Raw genomic sequence first — 16,242 nt, 5'->3', positions numbered from 1 at the left:
GGCGTGGTTGTTGGTGCCAGATGGGCTGATCTGAGTATTTCAGAAACTGCTGATCTGCTGGGATTTTCATGCACAACCATCTCTAGGGTTTACAGAGAATGCAGTGAGCGGCAGTTGTGTGGATGAAAATGGCTTGTTGATGTGAGAGGTCAGAGGAGAATGGGCAGACTGGTTCGAGATGATAAAAAGGCAACAGCAACTCAAATAACCAACCAAAATCTCTGAGGAATGTTTCCAACACCTTGTTCAAAGTACGCCACGAAGAATTAAGGCAGTTCTGAAGGCAAAAGGGGGTCCAATCTTTTACTAGCATCTGTAATGCATCTTCATTACATTTTCAGAATTTTCATGATCAGATAGTCACCCTATCAGGCCCGTGCTCTTTAATCTGTTCCTTGAAAGCTCCACTTACAGCTTTTCTCTTTTCATAATATTTTAATTCTCATGCTCATTCCTGTTGGTAACTGTCCTCATTCATTTTTGTTTAACTCCTGAAACAGTCAGGTTCACTCTTCCTCTCCTCACTCCTGCAGTTTATGAATAAGCAGGTGGGCTGGTCACATTTGCTTGAAAAACAAGACCTATCTTTTCTTCACAGGGGTTCACGTGATGTTTTTCATTGCTGTTTCTGTGTGCGGTTAACACTGTCGCTAAGCAGCAAAAGCTTTGCAATAAGCTGTGCTAGTTAGCTGCCGTTTTAGTATGTAAGTGATCTACTGTCAACTACATGTGGTTCTGCAGATCAGAACAAGCTAAAAAACAGCTACTTTTTGTTTATATCAGGAGAATTTCAATGCATACTCTGTAATCCACTGACAGTGGCACAAATTCCCTCCTCCTTTACAACCAGCATTAAAGGCCCACCTTTAAATACCCACCCCTTCACCCCTCAAAAAATGGGAAGAAATTTATGGTGTTAATGACTTTGATTATAGAATTGTTGTCACTGTTAATGGTGCTATTTTTATTGTATGTAATCACTTTTGGCATAAAACCCTGTGCCCCCAAAAAAGAAGCTTTACAGGAGAAGGAAAAACATGCTAAACTTGTAATAGACATGCATTATACTGCCAAAATTATTCAGTCACCCATTCAAATCATTGCATTCAGGTGTTCCAGTCACTTCCATGGCCACAGGGGTTTAAAACCAAGCACCTAGGCCTGCAGACTGCTTCTACAAACATTAGTGAAAGAATGGGTCGCTCTCAGGAGCTCAGCTCAGTGAATTCCAGCATGGTACCATGACAGGAAGCTACCTGTGCAACAAGTCCAGTCATGAAATTTCCTTACTACTAAATATTCCACAGTCAACTGTGAGTGGTATTATAACAAAGTGGAAGTGATTGGGAATGACAACAACTCAGGCACAAAGTGATAGGCCACGTAAAATGACAGAGTGGGGTCAGCGAATGCTGAGGCGCATAATGCACAGAGGTCATTCACTACAGACCTCCAAACTTCATGTGGCCCTCAGATCAGCTCAAGAACAGTGTAGAGAGCTTCATGGAATGGGTTTACACCACCAAGCACAATGCAAAGCGTGGAATGCAGTGGCGTAAAGCGCGGCCACTGGATTCTAGAGATGTGTGAGACGTGTTCTCTGGAGTGACCGATCACGCCTTTCCATATGGAAACCCAATGGACGAGTCTGGGTTTGGCGGTTTGCCAGGAGAACGGTACTTGTCTGACTGCATTGTGCATTTGGTGGAGGGGGGATTATGGTGTGGGGTTGTTTTTCAGGACTTGGGCTCGGCCCCTTAGTTCCAGTGAAAGGAATTCTTAATGCTTCAGCACCAAGAGATTTTGACAATTTCATGCTCCAAACTTTGTGGGAACAGTTTGGGGATGGTCCCTTCCTGTTCCAACATGACTGCACACCAGTACACAACGCAAGTTCCATAAAGATGTGGATGAGCGAGTTTGGTGTGGAAGAACTTGACTGGCCTGTACAGAGTCCTGACCTAATCCCGATAGAACACCTTAGGGATAATTATAGCGGAGACTGCGAGCCAGGCCTTCTCGTCCAACATCAGTGTCTGACCTCACAAATGCGTTTCTGGAAGAACGGTCAAAAATTCCCATAAACACTCTCCTAACCCTTGTTTGGCAAGCCTTCCCAGAAGAGTTGAAGCTGTTATAGCTGCAAAGAGTGGGCCGACATCATGTTAAACCCTATGGATTAAGAATGGGATGTCACTCAAGTTCATATGCGTGTGAAGACAGACGAGCGAATACTTTTGGAAATATAGTGTATTTTGGACCATTTCTTATGGTCTGTTCATAAGGAAGCTTTAACACAATGCAAAGAGTGAATAGAGCTTTCAAATTCTAAAGTAAGTAAAAAAGAACAAAAATGGAGCAGCAAGATTTTTGTTACTTCTGTAAAGTGTCCTAGTATGAAAATGAAAATAATTAATATCGTTAAGATGCATGAAAGGCTGCAGAGAGCTTTGAACCCAACCCAGCATTCTCCCAAACTCTCCAAACTGCTGTTATCAGCCACAGTAAAGGACACCAAAGTTTTTATCATGCACTTGCTTTGCTGCTTTGCAATTAATGTGTATAACTGTCCTTTATCAGTAGTTCTGTGTTTGTGATTGCTGTTTGCAAATATAAACGACAATGATTCAGTGTTGAGTTGTTGTGTTTCTCCTCTTTTCTTTAGACGTAAATGCCTTTGGCCCGCAGTGCAGTATGGAGCAAGCAATCTGTACACACACGCTGGTTGTTAATGTGGCTGACTAACTGGCAGCACTCTCTCTGAATGCAATCTAAATTTGTTTAGTCTATATTGGTTTCTTTTACACAGCGCTGTCTCCAATTTACTGTATATCAAATCAGGCCTCAAATATAACACGAACTCTTGGCAAATGTGATTTCCATCTCTTTTTCTCCTCTCTCCTCTTGCTCTTTCTCTAGCATAACAATCCGTGACATCTTCTGTATTGATATTCAAATCAGGACGGAGCTTTGGACGGACTTAGAATGAATTCACCAGCTATTTATACATAGAGCATATTATATCCAGCGCTTTGCTTCATTGCTGTTCAGGCTTAGTGGGGAATTACTGAGGCATAAACAAACACATGTAGGCCTCGTGCCTTCCCCTCTGCTTTGTTCTTTTTCATCACATCTCACAAACAACGGTGGAGAAAAGATCAGGCGATTGTTTTGTTGTGTCTGAGAGAGAGAGAGAGAGAGAGAGAGAGGGCAAAGAGAGTTAGGGAGGTGAAAAAGGCAACAGACAATGATGGAGATATAGAGTGGAAGACAGGGAGAGAGAGATAAGAGAAATGAGAGGAAGAAAGGGAGAATGAAGAGAAGAAGAAAGTATATGAGAGAAAGAGAAAGGAGACAGAAAAAGATAGAGGGAGAAAGGAGAGAGAGGGGAAGTTAGGGGAAAGAGAGAGGAGAGATGGAGGTGAGAGAGAGGGAGAAAGAGAGAGAGAAAGATGGGAGAGGGGGTTAGAGGAGAGAGAAAAAGAATGAGAGAGGTGCAAAAGATAGAGGAAGGAAGGGAGAGAGAATAGAGCGAGAATTAGAAGGGAGAGAGTAGAAAGAGAGAGTAGAGACAGACAGAGAGGGAGGAAGGAGACAGAGAAAAGAAGCAAAAGAGAGGGTAAGAAAAAGAAGAGATAAATAGAGGGAAAGAAAGGGAAGAGAGAAATAGATAAGGGAGACAGAAAGACAAAGAAAAAGGAGAGAAAAACAGACAGAGATAGAGAGGGAGAAAGAGAGAAAGAAGTGGAAGAAGAGAGTGGGGGGGGGGCAGAGAGAGAGAGAGAGACGGAGGAGTCCAGTTTACTATATGGAGAGGGAGAAGACCGGTCATGGAGAGGAGAGAAAAGTCTCATCTCACAATCTCCCAGAAGACCTTGTTATTTTCATCATCACTGAAAGACCAACACACTCTCTCTCTCTTTCTCTCCCATGTTGTGTTTTATTTATTATCCTCTCCTTTAAGAGGCTGTTTTCCTCTCTCTCTCTCTCTCTCTCTCTCTCTCTCTCTCTCTCTCTCTCTCTCTCTCTCTCTCAGAGGAGTGTTTATGTTCCATTAGGATCCTCTGGTAGTGTGACAGCTGCTTAAGGGAGTGTGGAGCTGGTCAGGCCTTTCAGGCTTTGAGTTCAGCTCCTCCAGGCCCTCTCTCAGTTGGAGGTGTGTTGACTCAGCCTGTGGCCTATTAGCTGTTCAGGTGTGAGCTCCCCACCAACCCCACCCCCGCTGGGCTCTGATCCGGAATTGGCTGGGCTGGTGGTCCACACCAGAGGCATTATCAAAGGAGGACACAGCTCACTGGTTTAAATATGAATGGGGTACTCTTAACAATAAAGGTTCCTATATGTTACTTGGCTTGAATGTACAGATCTAGGAGAAGCCTTTTATGGTCGAGATCCACAAGTGAGTGGCTTCTATATCCTATCCTGAGAATATCTCAGTTTGCATTGTAGTCCATGTAGTTACTGATCGGTAAGCCCTAGGATGAAATAAGCCTGGGATATTAAGGGGTTTATTGTTACAGAACTACAACCCCAATTCCAATGAAGTTGCGACGTTGTGTAAAACATAAATAAAAACAGAATACGATGATTTGCAAATCCTTTTCAACCTATATTCAGTTGAATACACTACAAAGACAAGATATTTAATGTTCAAACAGATAAACTTTATTGTTTTTTGCAAATATTCACTCATTTTGAATTTGATGCCTGCAACACGTTCCAAAGAAGTTGGGACAGGGGCATGTTTACCACTGTGTTACGTCACCTTTCCTTTTAACAACACTCAATAAGCGTTTGGGATCTGAGGACATTAATTGTTGAAGCTTTGTAGGTGGAATTCTTTCCCATTCTTGCTTGATGTACAACTTCAGTTGCTCAACAGTCCGGGGTCTCCGTTGTTGTATTTTGCGCTTCATAATGCGCCACTCATTTTCAATGGGAGACAGGTCTGGACTGCAGGCAGGCCAGTCTAGTACCCGCACTCTTTTACTACGAAGCCACACTGTTGTAACACGTGTAGAATGTGGCTTGGCATTGTCTTGCTGAAATAAGCAGGACGTCCCTGAAAAAGACGTTGCTTGGATGGCAGCATATGTTGCTCCAAAACCTGTATGTACCTTTCAGCATTAATGGTGCCTTCACAGATGTGCAAGTTACCCATGCCATGGGCACTAACACACCCTCATACCATCAGAGATGCTGGCTTTCGAAATTTGCGCTGATAACAATCCGGACAGTCCTTTTCCTCTTTGGCCTGGAGGACACGACGTCCATGATTTCCAAAACAGTTTGAAATGTGGACTCGTCAGATCACAGGACACTTTTCCACTTTGCGTCAGTCCATCTCAGATGAGCTCGGGCCCAGAGAAGCCGGGCGTTTCTGGGTGTTGTTGATATGTGGCTTTCGCTTTGCATGGCAGCGTTTTAACTTGCACTTGTAGATGGAGCGATGAACTGTGTTCACTGACAGTGGTTTTCTGAAGTGTTCCTGAGCCCATGTGGTTAATATCCGTTACAGAATGATGTCGGTTTTTAATGCAGTGCCGCCTGAGGGATGGAAGGTCACGGGCATTCAGTGTTGGTTTTCTGCCATGCCGCTTACTTGCAGAGGTTTCTCCAGATTCTCTGAATCTTTTGATGATATTATGGACTGTAGATGATGAAATCCCTAAATGTTGCACATTGAGAAATGTTTTTCTTAAACTGTTGGACTATTTGCTCACACAGTTGGTCACTTCCTAGCTCGTGAACGACTGAGCCTTTCAGAGACGCTCCCTTTATACCCAATCATGACACTCACCTGTTTCCAATTAACTTGTTCACCTGTGGAATGTTCAAAACAGGTGTTTTTTGAGCATTCCACAACTTTCCCAGTGTTTTGTTGCCCCTGTCCCAACTTCTTTGGAACGTGTTGCAGGCATCAAATTCAAAATGAGTGAATATTTGCAAAAAACAATAAAGTTTATCCGTTTGAACATTAAATATCTCGTCATTGTAGTGTATTCAATTGAATACAGGTTGAAAAGGATTTGCAATTCGTCATAGTCTTTTTTTATTTATGTTTTGCACAACGTCCAAGCTTCATTGGAATTGGGGTTGTACTTGAAAAAGCTTCTTTGCACTCTTAAAACCCATTCACAAAAACAGTTCTTTAAAGAATCGTCCATTAAGATGCCTTGGCTGACCCAAATGGCAGTTTTCGATATATCCTTTACTAAAAACAGCCAATCACGTACTTAGTAGTGGTATAAGAGTTATGCACTTACATAATCACTAGAACAACCTGAAAAATGGCTTGTTTTGTGTTGTTTGAGCCAAAGACTGCAAATTATTCAGGCCAATCATGAGATTGATTTCAAATACATTCTCGGAACATTTACTTGGCTTTCAGTTTGAGTCTCTTTTCAAGTCTCTCCTTGTGCAAACAGATAGGAGCCTGTTCTTGTCTGACTGGAATTAACTGCCCGAGGGCATTACTAAGATTGCTGCCGAGTGGACAGACTTAGCTCTAAGGGCTTTCTCCATGCACAGGCTAAAGTGTGTTCAAGGGGTGGAGGGTGTGAGGTAAGTGTGTCCATGTGGGCAGAAGGCTGGACTCATGTAGGAAAGCTCCAGACCCCCACTGTGCAGCGCTCACACTCAAACTGAAGAGGATAAAGGTGTCTGCCAGCCCCCGCCTCACACCACAGGATACTGACCCAGTCTGCCATGGCTGCCAGAGTTCATCTGTGGTCTGGAAAAGATACCAACACAACACAAGCCAATAACAGTCTATATAATAAACGCCTATCTCACTGCAAAAAAATATATGGTCAAGTGAAATCTTAAATTTTGTCAATATATTTAATATTTCTCACGATGAGATTGTTGTAAGCTTAATATGAGATTTTTTTTTATTTCTAAAGAAATTTTATCTGCTAATGCACATATACACTTTTTGGTTTTTAAAGACTAAACACAGACATTTGAAGCTTGTAAAAGACCTTTGAACAGACATTAACACATTTTACCTTACATGTTGAAGACTCTTTCAGTAAAGAGCCATGGTATAGAGCTGTCTCCACTGTCTTTCCTAACAATTGACTGCACAGCAAGTCTGACCTCTCTGGGACCTTAAGTAAAATTCTGTATAGGGGTCCTCCCACCTGACTCATGAGCCATTTGCAATCGCCATACAGTCACAACTGACATCCCAGTGCTCCAACTACAATCTCCATCCATTAAAACAAGAATAAGATAATCTATACAAGACAGAATGATATACTAACAACGATACTTAAAATTATAGATAATACTATTATCAATTTTATCAGCTGCATTAGACCCATTCAGACTGCCCAGCACCACCCCCACCCGGATTTCCTTTTATTCATTTTAAAATATGGAATAGTATTTATGCTATGGCTTGGCTGAATACTTGGTAATAATAATTTACTGAAAGATGTACAACCATATTGACCAATTTGCCCAGCTAATCAACATTTTAAATTCAATATTTAATCAACAGTCAATGTCACTGCATAGCTTTCCATTTTGCCTTAGTCCAGAGTTGTAAGTAAGTCTTGACTGAGAGAGTAGATAACCATTGTCTTGTTTTAAAATGATGTGTGCCAATGAGGAGTGTGCCATGTCACCTATATACTGTGTGGACAGGGCTGGTCTCCATGGAAGCTGCTGCTGCAAAGCACAAGTTTCATTTCATGCATGCACATATAAATTTTATGTGTGATGTTCACGTGTGACATTGTAAACACTATTGCCCATTGTTGTTTATCAAACATAATAAGTAGTGGCATTTTACTCTCACTTTTTTGTTATTTGCCAACATCAAACTTGGAGAGGAGAGAACACAAGTGTACCTGATTGCTGTTTCTTCAATTCACTCTCATGCTGATTTTTTTTTCTGTTTGCGTGGCCATAGATAGATAGTTCCGCTTCATCTTCTCACCCTTGGCACAAAGAGGAGGTGGGGCTCTTGTGTAATTTGTGGGGCCCTACACAACGTGTGAATTGATCATATAGGGTCGACCGGCCCTGGCTGACTGGACCCTGATCAGACTACTGCTGGTATTAGCAGTTACTGACTTATCTAGGCTTAAAGTTATGTTTCGTCTTATGAAATTGGTCCAACTTACTGGAAATGACAATGGGATTAATTGATTCCTCTATTACTTTTTGACTGTGTTGCCAATCTAGTCACTGCTGTTGGAGCAAAACCTTGTATCTCCATTTTTGCCACGTTTCAATTTTTGACCTAATTTGAAAATGCCTGTTGTAAATTTCATAAAGCATGGACCAAAAAATAAAGACCAAAATGAGTCTGGTTCCCTTGACTTACATTAAAAGTAAAGTATGATTTTTTTTCTCCTCCTTTAAAGTTACCATTTTGGAGATACAAGGTTTTCATCTTCAATTATTGTTGTAAATATATGAATTTGACCAGAAAATCACATACTCAGCAGAGAAAGGCTTGTGCTATGCAAGCTAATGCTAACGTGCACTGAATAAGGTCCCTGCACTAATTTTGTGTATTATTTCTGTTTATTAGAGAAATAGTTTTATTTTTTAAGTAAGCATGAACTCAATGCTAACATGATAACAGTGAATGAATAATGGCTAATGTTGCCTGTACCTACTTAACCACTCTACTGCTGGCCATGTTAGCCCACTTTCGCTCAGTTTGACCTCTAAATGCATGAACTGTCTGTTAGCATGAGCTCTTCATGCTAGCTTCAAATCCTGGTGCCTCCGAGGCAACAAAATCTGAGCCGTGAAACCAGGAAAACAAGAGTTTTACTGGGACTTGTCAGGAATTCTCCCCCTCCCTCCTCCCTCTCTCCCTCCATCTCTCCCCCGATCTCCTGCTCTCGCTCTCCCTCCCTCTCCTCTCTCGTTTTGTCTCCTTCGATCAGTCTCTGCTGACATTTTCAAAGCTTTTGCTGTGATAAGGCAGGAAGTAGAGGAAACAGCGGGATCATCCCCCTCGCCCTGGTACTTAGATGTGAAGTTTCCTCTTATATTTGCCATTGTCTCGCTGTTGCGTGAGATGTCAAAAACAACACAATGTAAGTCTGGAGACAAACAAATAGCGGGGAAAAAAAGGAAAAAAAAAACAACCAAAAAAAACCAGCAGATATTTCTGTTTGCGTTTGAGTCTCCTCACCGTGCTCCGTGACTGATATCACGATTGTGTTTGAGAAAACGGCGTGTGTTTCTCTCTGACAGCAGCTGACTTCCTGAGAGCGTACAGGGGGAAAGCGTGCACTGATGGCTTCTACAGAAATGTCATTTCTCTCTGTAGCCAAGAGTCCTTGGGCTAAATGACAGCGGCGGAGAGGCAGAGGCTAGACGGAGGCGTACAGATCTCAGGCCTATTTTATCTTTCTCTTTATCTCCAAAGCTCCTCTCACTCCCTTTGTGATTAGTCTCTAGGGCTGGCTGCTTTCAGGGGCTGTTATAGCCCCATAATGCCATGTTTGGAGATGGATTTCTTGTTATTTTGGGAGATTACAGAGATTTTGGGTCGGTGTCAAGACTGTCCTTAAATTTGGTTAAAAAAAAAAAAAGAAAGAAAGAAAGAAAGAAAAGGACTTGAAACAGACTTGCAGTGTGTGAAATTGAGAGCGTAAAGAGATTTGACCCAGACAGACTTCTCAAACTTTATAGCCAAAAAACATTTCAGTTGTCAGCATTCACAATATTTGTGCATAATTTAATGCACAATTAATCATCAGTTAATTAGTATTGTAGTACTGGCCTTTGCAACAGACCTTTAAAGACGTGTCATTTTGTAGTGGTGGATGACATCCTTTTATAAGGAACTGCCTACGTTTTTTTTCTGAATGCCACTAGATCCTCTGGATAGCGAGGTCGTTAAGGAGTCAAAATACGACTATAGTTACATGCAAGTAAACACTGCCACACATTGAATTGACATTTTAACACTGCCAAAATAAGCCAAAAAAAACAGCAAGCGCTGCCAAACCTTTTTTATTTATTAATATTGTATTACACTGTTTTCATTGTCTCTCTCTCTCTCTCTCTCTCTCTCTCTCTCTCTCTCTCTCTCTCTCTCTGTCTCTCTCTCTCTCTCTCTTTCTCTCTCTTTCTCTCTCTCTCTCTGCAGGTGATGACTGGTACCTGTGCAGGCTGACTCTAACCCTGCCCAGTCTGTCTGACCTTCAGTGGGTGATGTTTCCTCAGCCATATCTGGCCGCAGTGGGACCCGATGCTGCTTCAGGCTCTGTGGTCTACAAGCTGGTGGCTCGACATAGAGACGGCTCTCCAGGAGCAGCGCAGTTCCTTCTGGTGGATGGTGAGTGTACTTCTGACTTGCCCGGACCTCCTTCTAGTCGAGTCGAGAGTTTAAGTTTGCTCTGTTATACCAATATAATGCTATAGATGCATGTTTAATATAGTGTGTTATATAATTCATTTCATTTATATTTGATTCACATGCTGCAGCAACAGCTTCAAAGTGAATGAAGGACCTGATCGATATGAAAATTCTGTGGGTGATACCATTACTACAGTTAAGGGGTTAAAAAATCCAGTAAACGATAATAGCAACTGAAATACAGTCAGCTCCATAAATACTTAGACGTCAACAGAGGTATTGTTATTTTTGCTGTCTACCACTGCATTCTGGAGATGAAATGAAATAAAGAATATGATCTCAAAGTCAGACCATTTTCATATGCAGCCTCCCATTTTTGGGTGCTCAAAAGTAAGTAAAGTAGATTTCAAGCATGGTATTTGCATTTGGAATATTTTTGTTAACTCTTAGTAACTATTCCAAAGAGCTGTCATTCTCCCACTCATACTGCCGGTAAATGAACGATGTAAACTATTATTAAGCTTTAAAAGCAGAACAACATCTTATGGACAGATGAGACCAAGATCAAGTTGTACTAGAATGATGGAAATAATATGGAGAAGGGAAGGACATGCTTATAATCCAACTCATATTACCTTATCTTTTAAGCATGGTGGAGGTAGTGACATGTCTACCAATGGAACCTTTGTCTTTACTGATGATGTGACTGTTGCCAAAGGTAGCAGGATGAATTCTGACATCTAGATTATCCAATCAGAGTCAGCCAGATGCTTCAAAACTCTTTGGATGGTGCACTGAGATAGACAGTCCAGACTTTTTTAAGTTGAAGTAGTGAAATATTCTGCAGTGAAATATATATGCAAGACAATGACCTGACCTCATTAAGCATGCATTTCACTTACAGAAGACAAAATCAAAGGTAAAATGCTGTAGATTTAGAGCATCACCAGGCCTGAAACCAAGCGTCTGGCGATGTCTATTGGTTCCAGACTTCAGACGGTCACTGACTGTAAAACATTTGCGACCAGGTATTAAAATGACATTTTAATTTATGATTGTTAGTTTGTTCAATTACTTTTCAGACCAAATATATATAGGGTTAGGGTTAGGGTTAGGGTTACTGACTGTAATGTTGTTTATATTTTAAATTTATACTACAGTAGTTTTAGTTAAAATGTGCTTTACTGACACATTTTACATGAGTTTGTTATTTTAACTGTGAATAAATGTAGTGTTTAGTCTGTATTTCTGTGGTAGAGTTAAAGATGTGGTGCCCTACATTGGGCTTCTCAGTGCATAACTATCTAAGGTTCATGACATTGATAGATCATGAGTTGAAATCCCAGGAATAAAAAGGGGTGCTAATAATCAGTGCAATATTGGCAGTGATACCGATAAAAACGCAAGTTGTCAATGTCGGCCAAGATGTATGAGTCAGACACTAGTGTAAGGTGCTGTTCTCGCACCTTGTGGAGAGACATGTAGTGGCAGTGTCATTAAATCATCTCCTGTTAATGAATATGAATGGGTTTCTTAGCTAATGATTATTGCTGTTTGAAATATATGCTGTGTTTCGGCGAGCAAACAGCATACCTATCAGAGCATAGAAGCTCTAATTACTGACTTAGGAGATTTGCTGTGGCTATATTTATAAAAATGGAAAATTATTAAAAGAGAGAGACATTTTAGGGTAGCTTGAAGCTATTCTACATGCGCTCTTCCTCTGCAGACCAGCAAACTGGAACAATACAGAAAACTGATTTGGTTCATTTATTAAAGCTGATGATATTCGGTGGATAAATTGTTCACAAAGTTAGCGCCAGAGTCTTTCACTGTCAGAAACTGCAAGCACAGTTCCCCCAGTTTCATTGTCTGTTTTTTTCCCTGGCTTTGCCTTCTTCCAAATGATGTTCCTTTTCAGGGAGCACTGTGGTATATGAGGTGTGTGTGTGTGTGTGTGTGTGTGTGTGTGTGTGTGTGTGTGTGTGTGTGTGTGTGTGTATGTGGGAAGTAGCTGAGGCTAAACACCTTTTTAACTCTCGATTCAGAGCAGTAAATATCACAAAGCTTATAACTCAAGCCACGCTGTGCTGTTTCCATGGTTATTTACTCTCAGTTCACTCTGCTTTAGCACTTGCATCGATCACACAGAGTCACATGAGGAATTTTAAGTGCTTTTCTTGTTGTTCTGAAGACGTGTAGGAATCACGTATCTAATTGGGTGTGGTAGCAACTTGGTCTAAAATGTAATTCTGGTTCTTTTGTTCTTTAATCTCTTGTATTGCACGGTTTGAAAATGGAAAATACAGTAAAGCAAGACTTTCCTGTTTTGTGAGATGCTATGGGCAGTACAGGGTGCAGTTATGCTTTTGTAATCATACTAAAAGTTGCTTAATATCTATTACAAATTTATCAGTCGAATGTTAAAAGGGACTATATCTTATGTGGTTTTTGAATTGTGTTCTTCCCCTGATGTCCACTCATTTGTCATAACAAAGCCTTGTATCTGCAAAGTGACAACTTTATAGAAAAATTGGTATAAAGCATAAAAATTTGAGTTACAAGGTTTAGTATAGAAGATAAGAGGCTTGTACACTGAACAAGGGCTTAGAATTCTCCTTAAAAGAAATTCTGGAAGTGCTTGATAGCACTGAGGGCCCCGTAGGTGGGAGATGTTTATTAAAAGCCTTAAATCAGAGATGGCACGTGTGGCTTTGTCTTTGGGGGAGAGCAGCTGATAGAGGGGCCGCGTACATGCAGCTGTGGCGTCTGCTCCGCTACAGCAGCTGTGTGCTTCAACCTTCTCCACATCATCTTCTCTCCCTGCCGCTGTGCTCCAGGGGACAATGTTTAAAACAGGCTCTCATCTTTCGGTTGTCCTGAAGGGGGATTTGAAGGCCTTATATTATCCCAGTGATACAACACGCATACACAGCCACAGCTGACAGAAGGGTCCTCAGACCGACCCCCTCTGTGCATGAAAAGACTTCAAGGTCTAAACGACTTTGTTCACACATCTTCATCGGCAGTCACTCCCTTCTGTATTTCTATGGAAATCGATGTATTGTGGTCTAAAAAAGGCATATATCACAGTCAAAATGATGACATTCTTTTTCAGTCTGAGTGCAGCATCTTTTATTTTGTTTACCATTTCAAATGAACTATTAAGTAGAACAGGCCATGTAAACAATTAACTTGATGTGAGAGTCTCTGATTTTAGGCATTTAGCAATTGATTCAAGAGTCATGCAAAGTTATTTCCTTTGGCTCCATAGCACATCTATCTTGCAAGTTCTGATACACAATCAGGGGTAGAAAAAGTGTAGAAAAATCATTCTTAATTTATTGTTATTATGAAAATACAGATACTTTGTCAATATTTTACTCTAAAAATATATGTGAGTCAGAGTAAAAAGTCAAATGTTTTGTGACATGTGGTCCTGTCTCGTCCTTGTCTTTGTCTGTGTTTTCTCTACTTATTTACCATCCCTTGTGTCTCTGGCCATGTGCTTTTGTTTGTTTTGGATTTTCTGCACCGCGCGTTCTCCTGCCATGTATCATCACCTGCACCTGTGTCTTGTCTGTAGCCTGGTCCTTTAATTGTTCCCCGGTGTCCCTTATTCATTTTCCCTAGTAATCTGTATGTAAGACCAAATTGTGCTGGACACTTGGCCTCCATGACCACAGCTGCGTACCCCAGTCTAGTGAAATAGTGGGAAATAGGATTTAATTTATGGCCAGGAAAAGAAATAGTGTTATTTAAAAGGTGCTAAAGGCTAAACTTTTTTTCTGTTTGTTTGTTGTTACTTTTATTGTTGAGCTCAAAGTTGAATGGAAAAGAATACAGTTGTCTGCCAGTAATGGCTATAAAGGCATCCGTTATTTGTCTTGTTAAAGACAAGCTTTTATGTATTAAAGATCCGTAATGTAGTTGCATGTTTGTGGACACATTTTAAGTCCGCCTCCTCATACACTTTGCCATGGTACCACCAATTAGTGGAATGCCATCCACCCCACAATGAAAACTAAATAAAAATGAAAGTAGTAAAAAAATGTTTCACTCTGAAATGTACTTAGTAATACAAATCTTCCAAATAATACATGAAGTTCAACGTTTCCATCCCTGTGAAACACAACAAAGATTCGTAACACAACACAATTTGAATGTTCCACTTATTGACATGTGTGTAAACATGTGTGTGTCAGGTGGAGAGGACTGTTTCGAGGTGGACAGAAGTTCAGGAGAAGTGAGGACTACAGGCCGGCCGCTGACCCCCAGCAGAGAGTACATTCTGACCGTGCAGGCAGTGGATACACAAGGCAGGAAGGGCTCTCATGCCTCAGTTGCCATATTTGCTGGCTTCCGTCCACCCCAGTTTACCAACACATCCTACTCCATATATGTCCCAGAGAGCACTGCAGTGGGCCAAGCGTGAGTAGCTTTTTTTTCTATGTGAGTGTATGTCACTGCATGTTTGTTTTTATACATTTTCATGACAAATATATAACATTTACAGGAAAAGCAGAGAAAAAGAGTTTTTTCATGTATATATATATATATATATATATATATATATATATATATATATATATATATCATTGCTGTCCAGAGAAAAAAATGTATCTCCATTTTTTGTTGATTTTTATATTTCTACATCAATTTAACACACCAAATGTCCTTTATGTTGTGTGAAAATTTTATGATGAATGGACCGATAGAAATGCTCTAAAATCACTTGGAATAAAATCTCTTTATATTAACTTACATTGAAAGGTAAGAGTGTTTTTGCCTTCTCCTGTAAAGTTTCTATTTTGGAAATACCTGTTTCTTTGGACAGCAACGACATGTATGTATGTGTGTGTGTGTGTGTGTGTGTGTGTGTGTGTGTGTGTGTGTGTTCGCTTGTGTGTGCATTCATGTGTGTGTGAGCACGCATGTGTATATGTTAATGTAGTTTTGGGGGTGCAGTGTTTTGTGCTCATTAGAGAATGTAGTGAAGGATTGTGTGAACACGGCTGATTTTGCAGCATTATGTGTCATCTGTGCCCTGAGGAGCGATGAGAGCTGAGCAAATGAGCAAAAAAAGAGAGAGAGGAAAGACAGGATAGAGGAATGGAGGAGAGGAAGGATGGAGGGATGGAGGCAGCAGAAGGAGGAGCAGTAAGAGCGAACGGAGGGAGAAGAAGAAGAAGAAGAAGAAAGAAGAAGGGGGGGATTACTGAGATGGAGGTTAGCGGGGGACGCAGATGCAGCGCTTTGTCCCCGGGCTCCGAATTTGAAAGTGTGCAAAATTCAAATATTTATTAAAAGAAAGTTCTGGATAAACATGAAGAGCAGTGTGTGTGAACCTGCCCCCTCTGGGCACTAGCACAGAACAGAGTGTATTAATCTGTGAGGAGGAGGGGAGGACAGCTAATCACACACACACACACACACACACACACACACACACACACACACACACACACACACACACACACACAGTCAGAGTGGCTCTTCCTAACAGTGCAGGAAGCGGCACCTTTTCTCTGAGCTCCAGCGCGCTCCTGTGTGTTCTCCATCTCTTAGCAGGATTTCCACATTCTCCTTAATACATACTGCATGAGCCAAATGTTGAACTGCCCTTTGATGTCCTATTCTATCCCCGTCGTGTGTATGTGTGTGTGTGTGCAGGGTGGCTGTGGTCCAGGCGATCTCCTTCCAGAGGAAGACTCTGTCCTACATGCTGTTGGTGAACCCAGGAAACCTATTCAGTATAAACCAGGAGAGCGGGGCACTGAGCCTGACTCGGGCAGTCGACTACGAGAGTGGACCCCACCTTCACCACCTGCAAGTCAGAGCCTCCGAGCCAGACACGGGCCTCAACAACATAGCAGAGGTGCTCACACAGACTTAGCAGACCATTT

General features: G+C 41.3%; 1 protein-coding gene across 1 annotated transcript in view; it reads left to right on the top strand.

The window, feature by feature from the left end:
- si:dkey-22o22.2 (neural-cadherin) overlaps positions 1-16,242 on the top strand; it is a 184,174-nt gene that overhangs the window by 77,676 nt on the left and 90,256 nt on the right. Inside the window, exons 2-4 of the mRNA XM_017714353.2 lie at positions 10,127-10,315; positions 14,542-14,767; positions 16,010-16,214. Coding sequence (XP_017569842.2) covers positions 10,127-10,315; positions 14,542-14,767; positions 16,010-16,214 — 620 coding nt within the window. The remainder of the gene's footprint in view (positions 1-10,126; positions 10,316-14,541; positions 14,768-16,009; positions 16,215-16,242) is intronic.

The sequence above is a fragment of the Pygocentrus nattereri genome, chromosome 3, assembly GCF_015220715.1.
Source record: "Pygocentrus nattereri isolate fPygNat1 chromosome 3, fPygNat1.pri, whole genome shotgun sequence".
NCBI lineage: Eukaryota > Metazoa > Chordata > Actinopteri > Characiformes > Serrasalmidae > Pygocentrus > Pygocentrus nattereri.
Note: the sequence above shows the minus strand (reverse complement) of the source record. Positions and strands in the feature narration are given on the sequence as shown.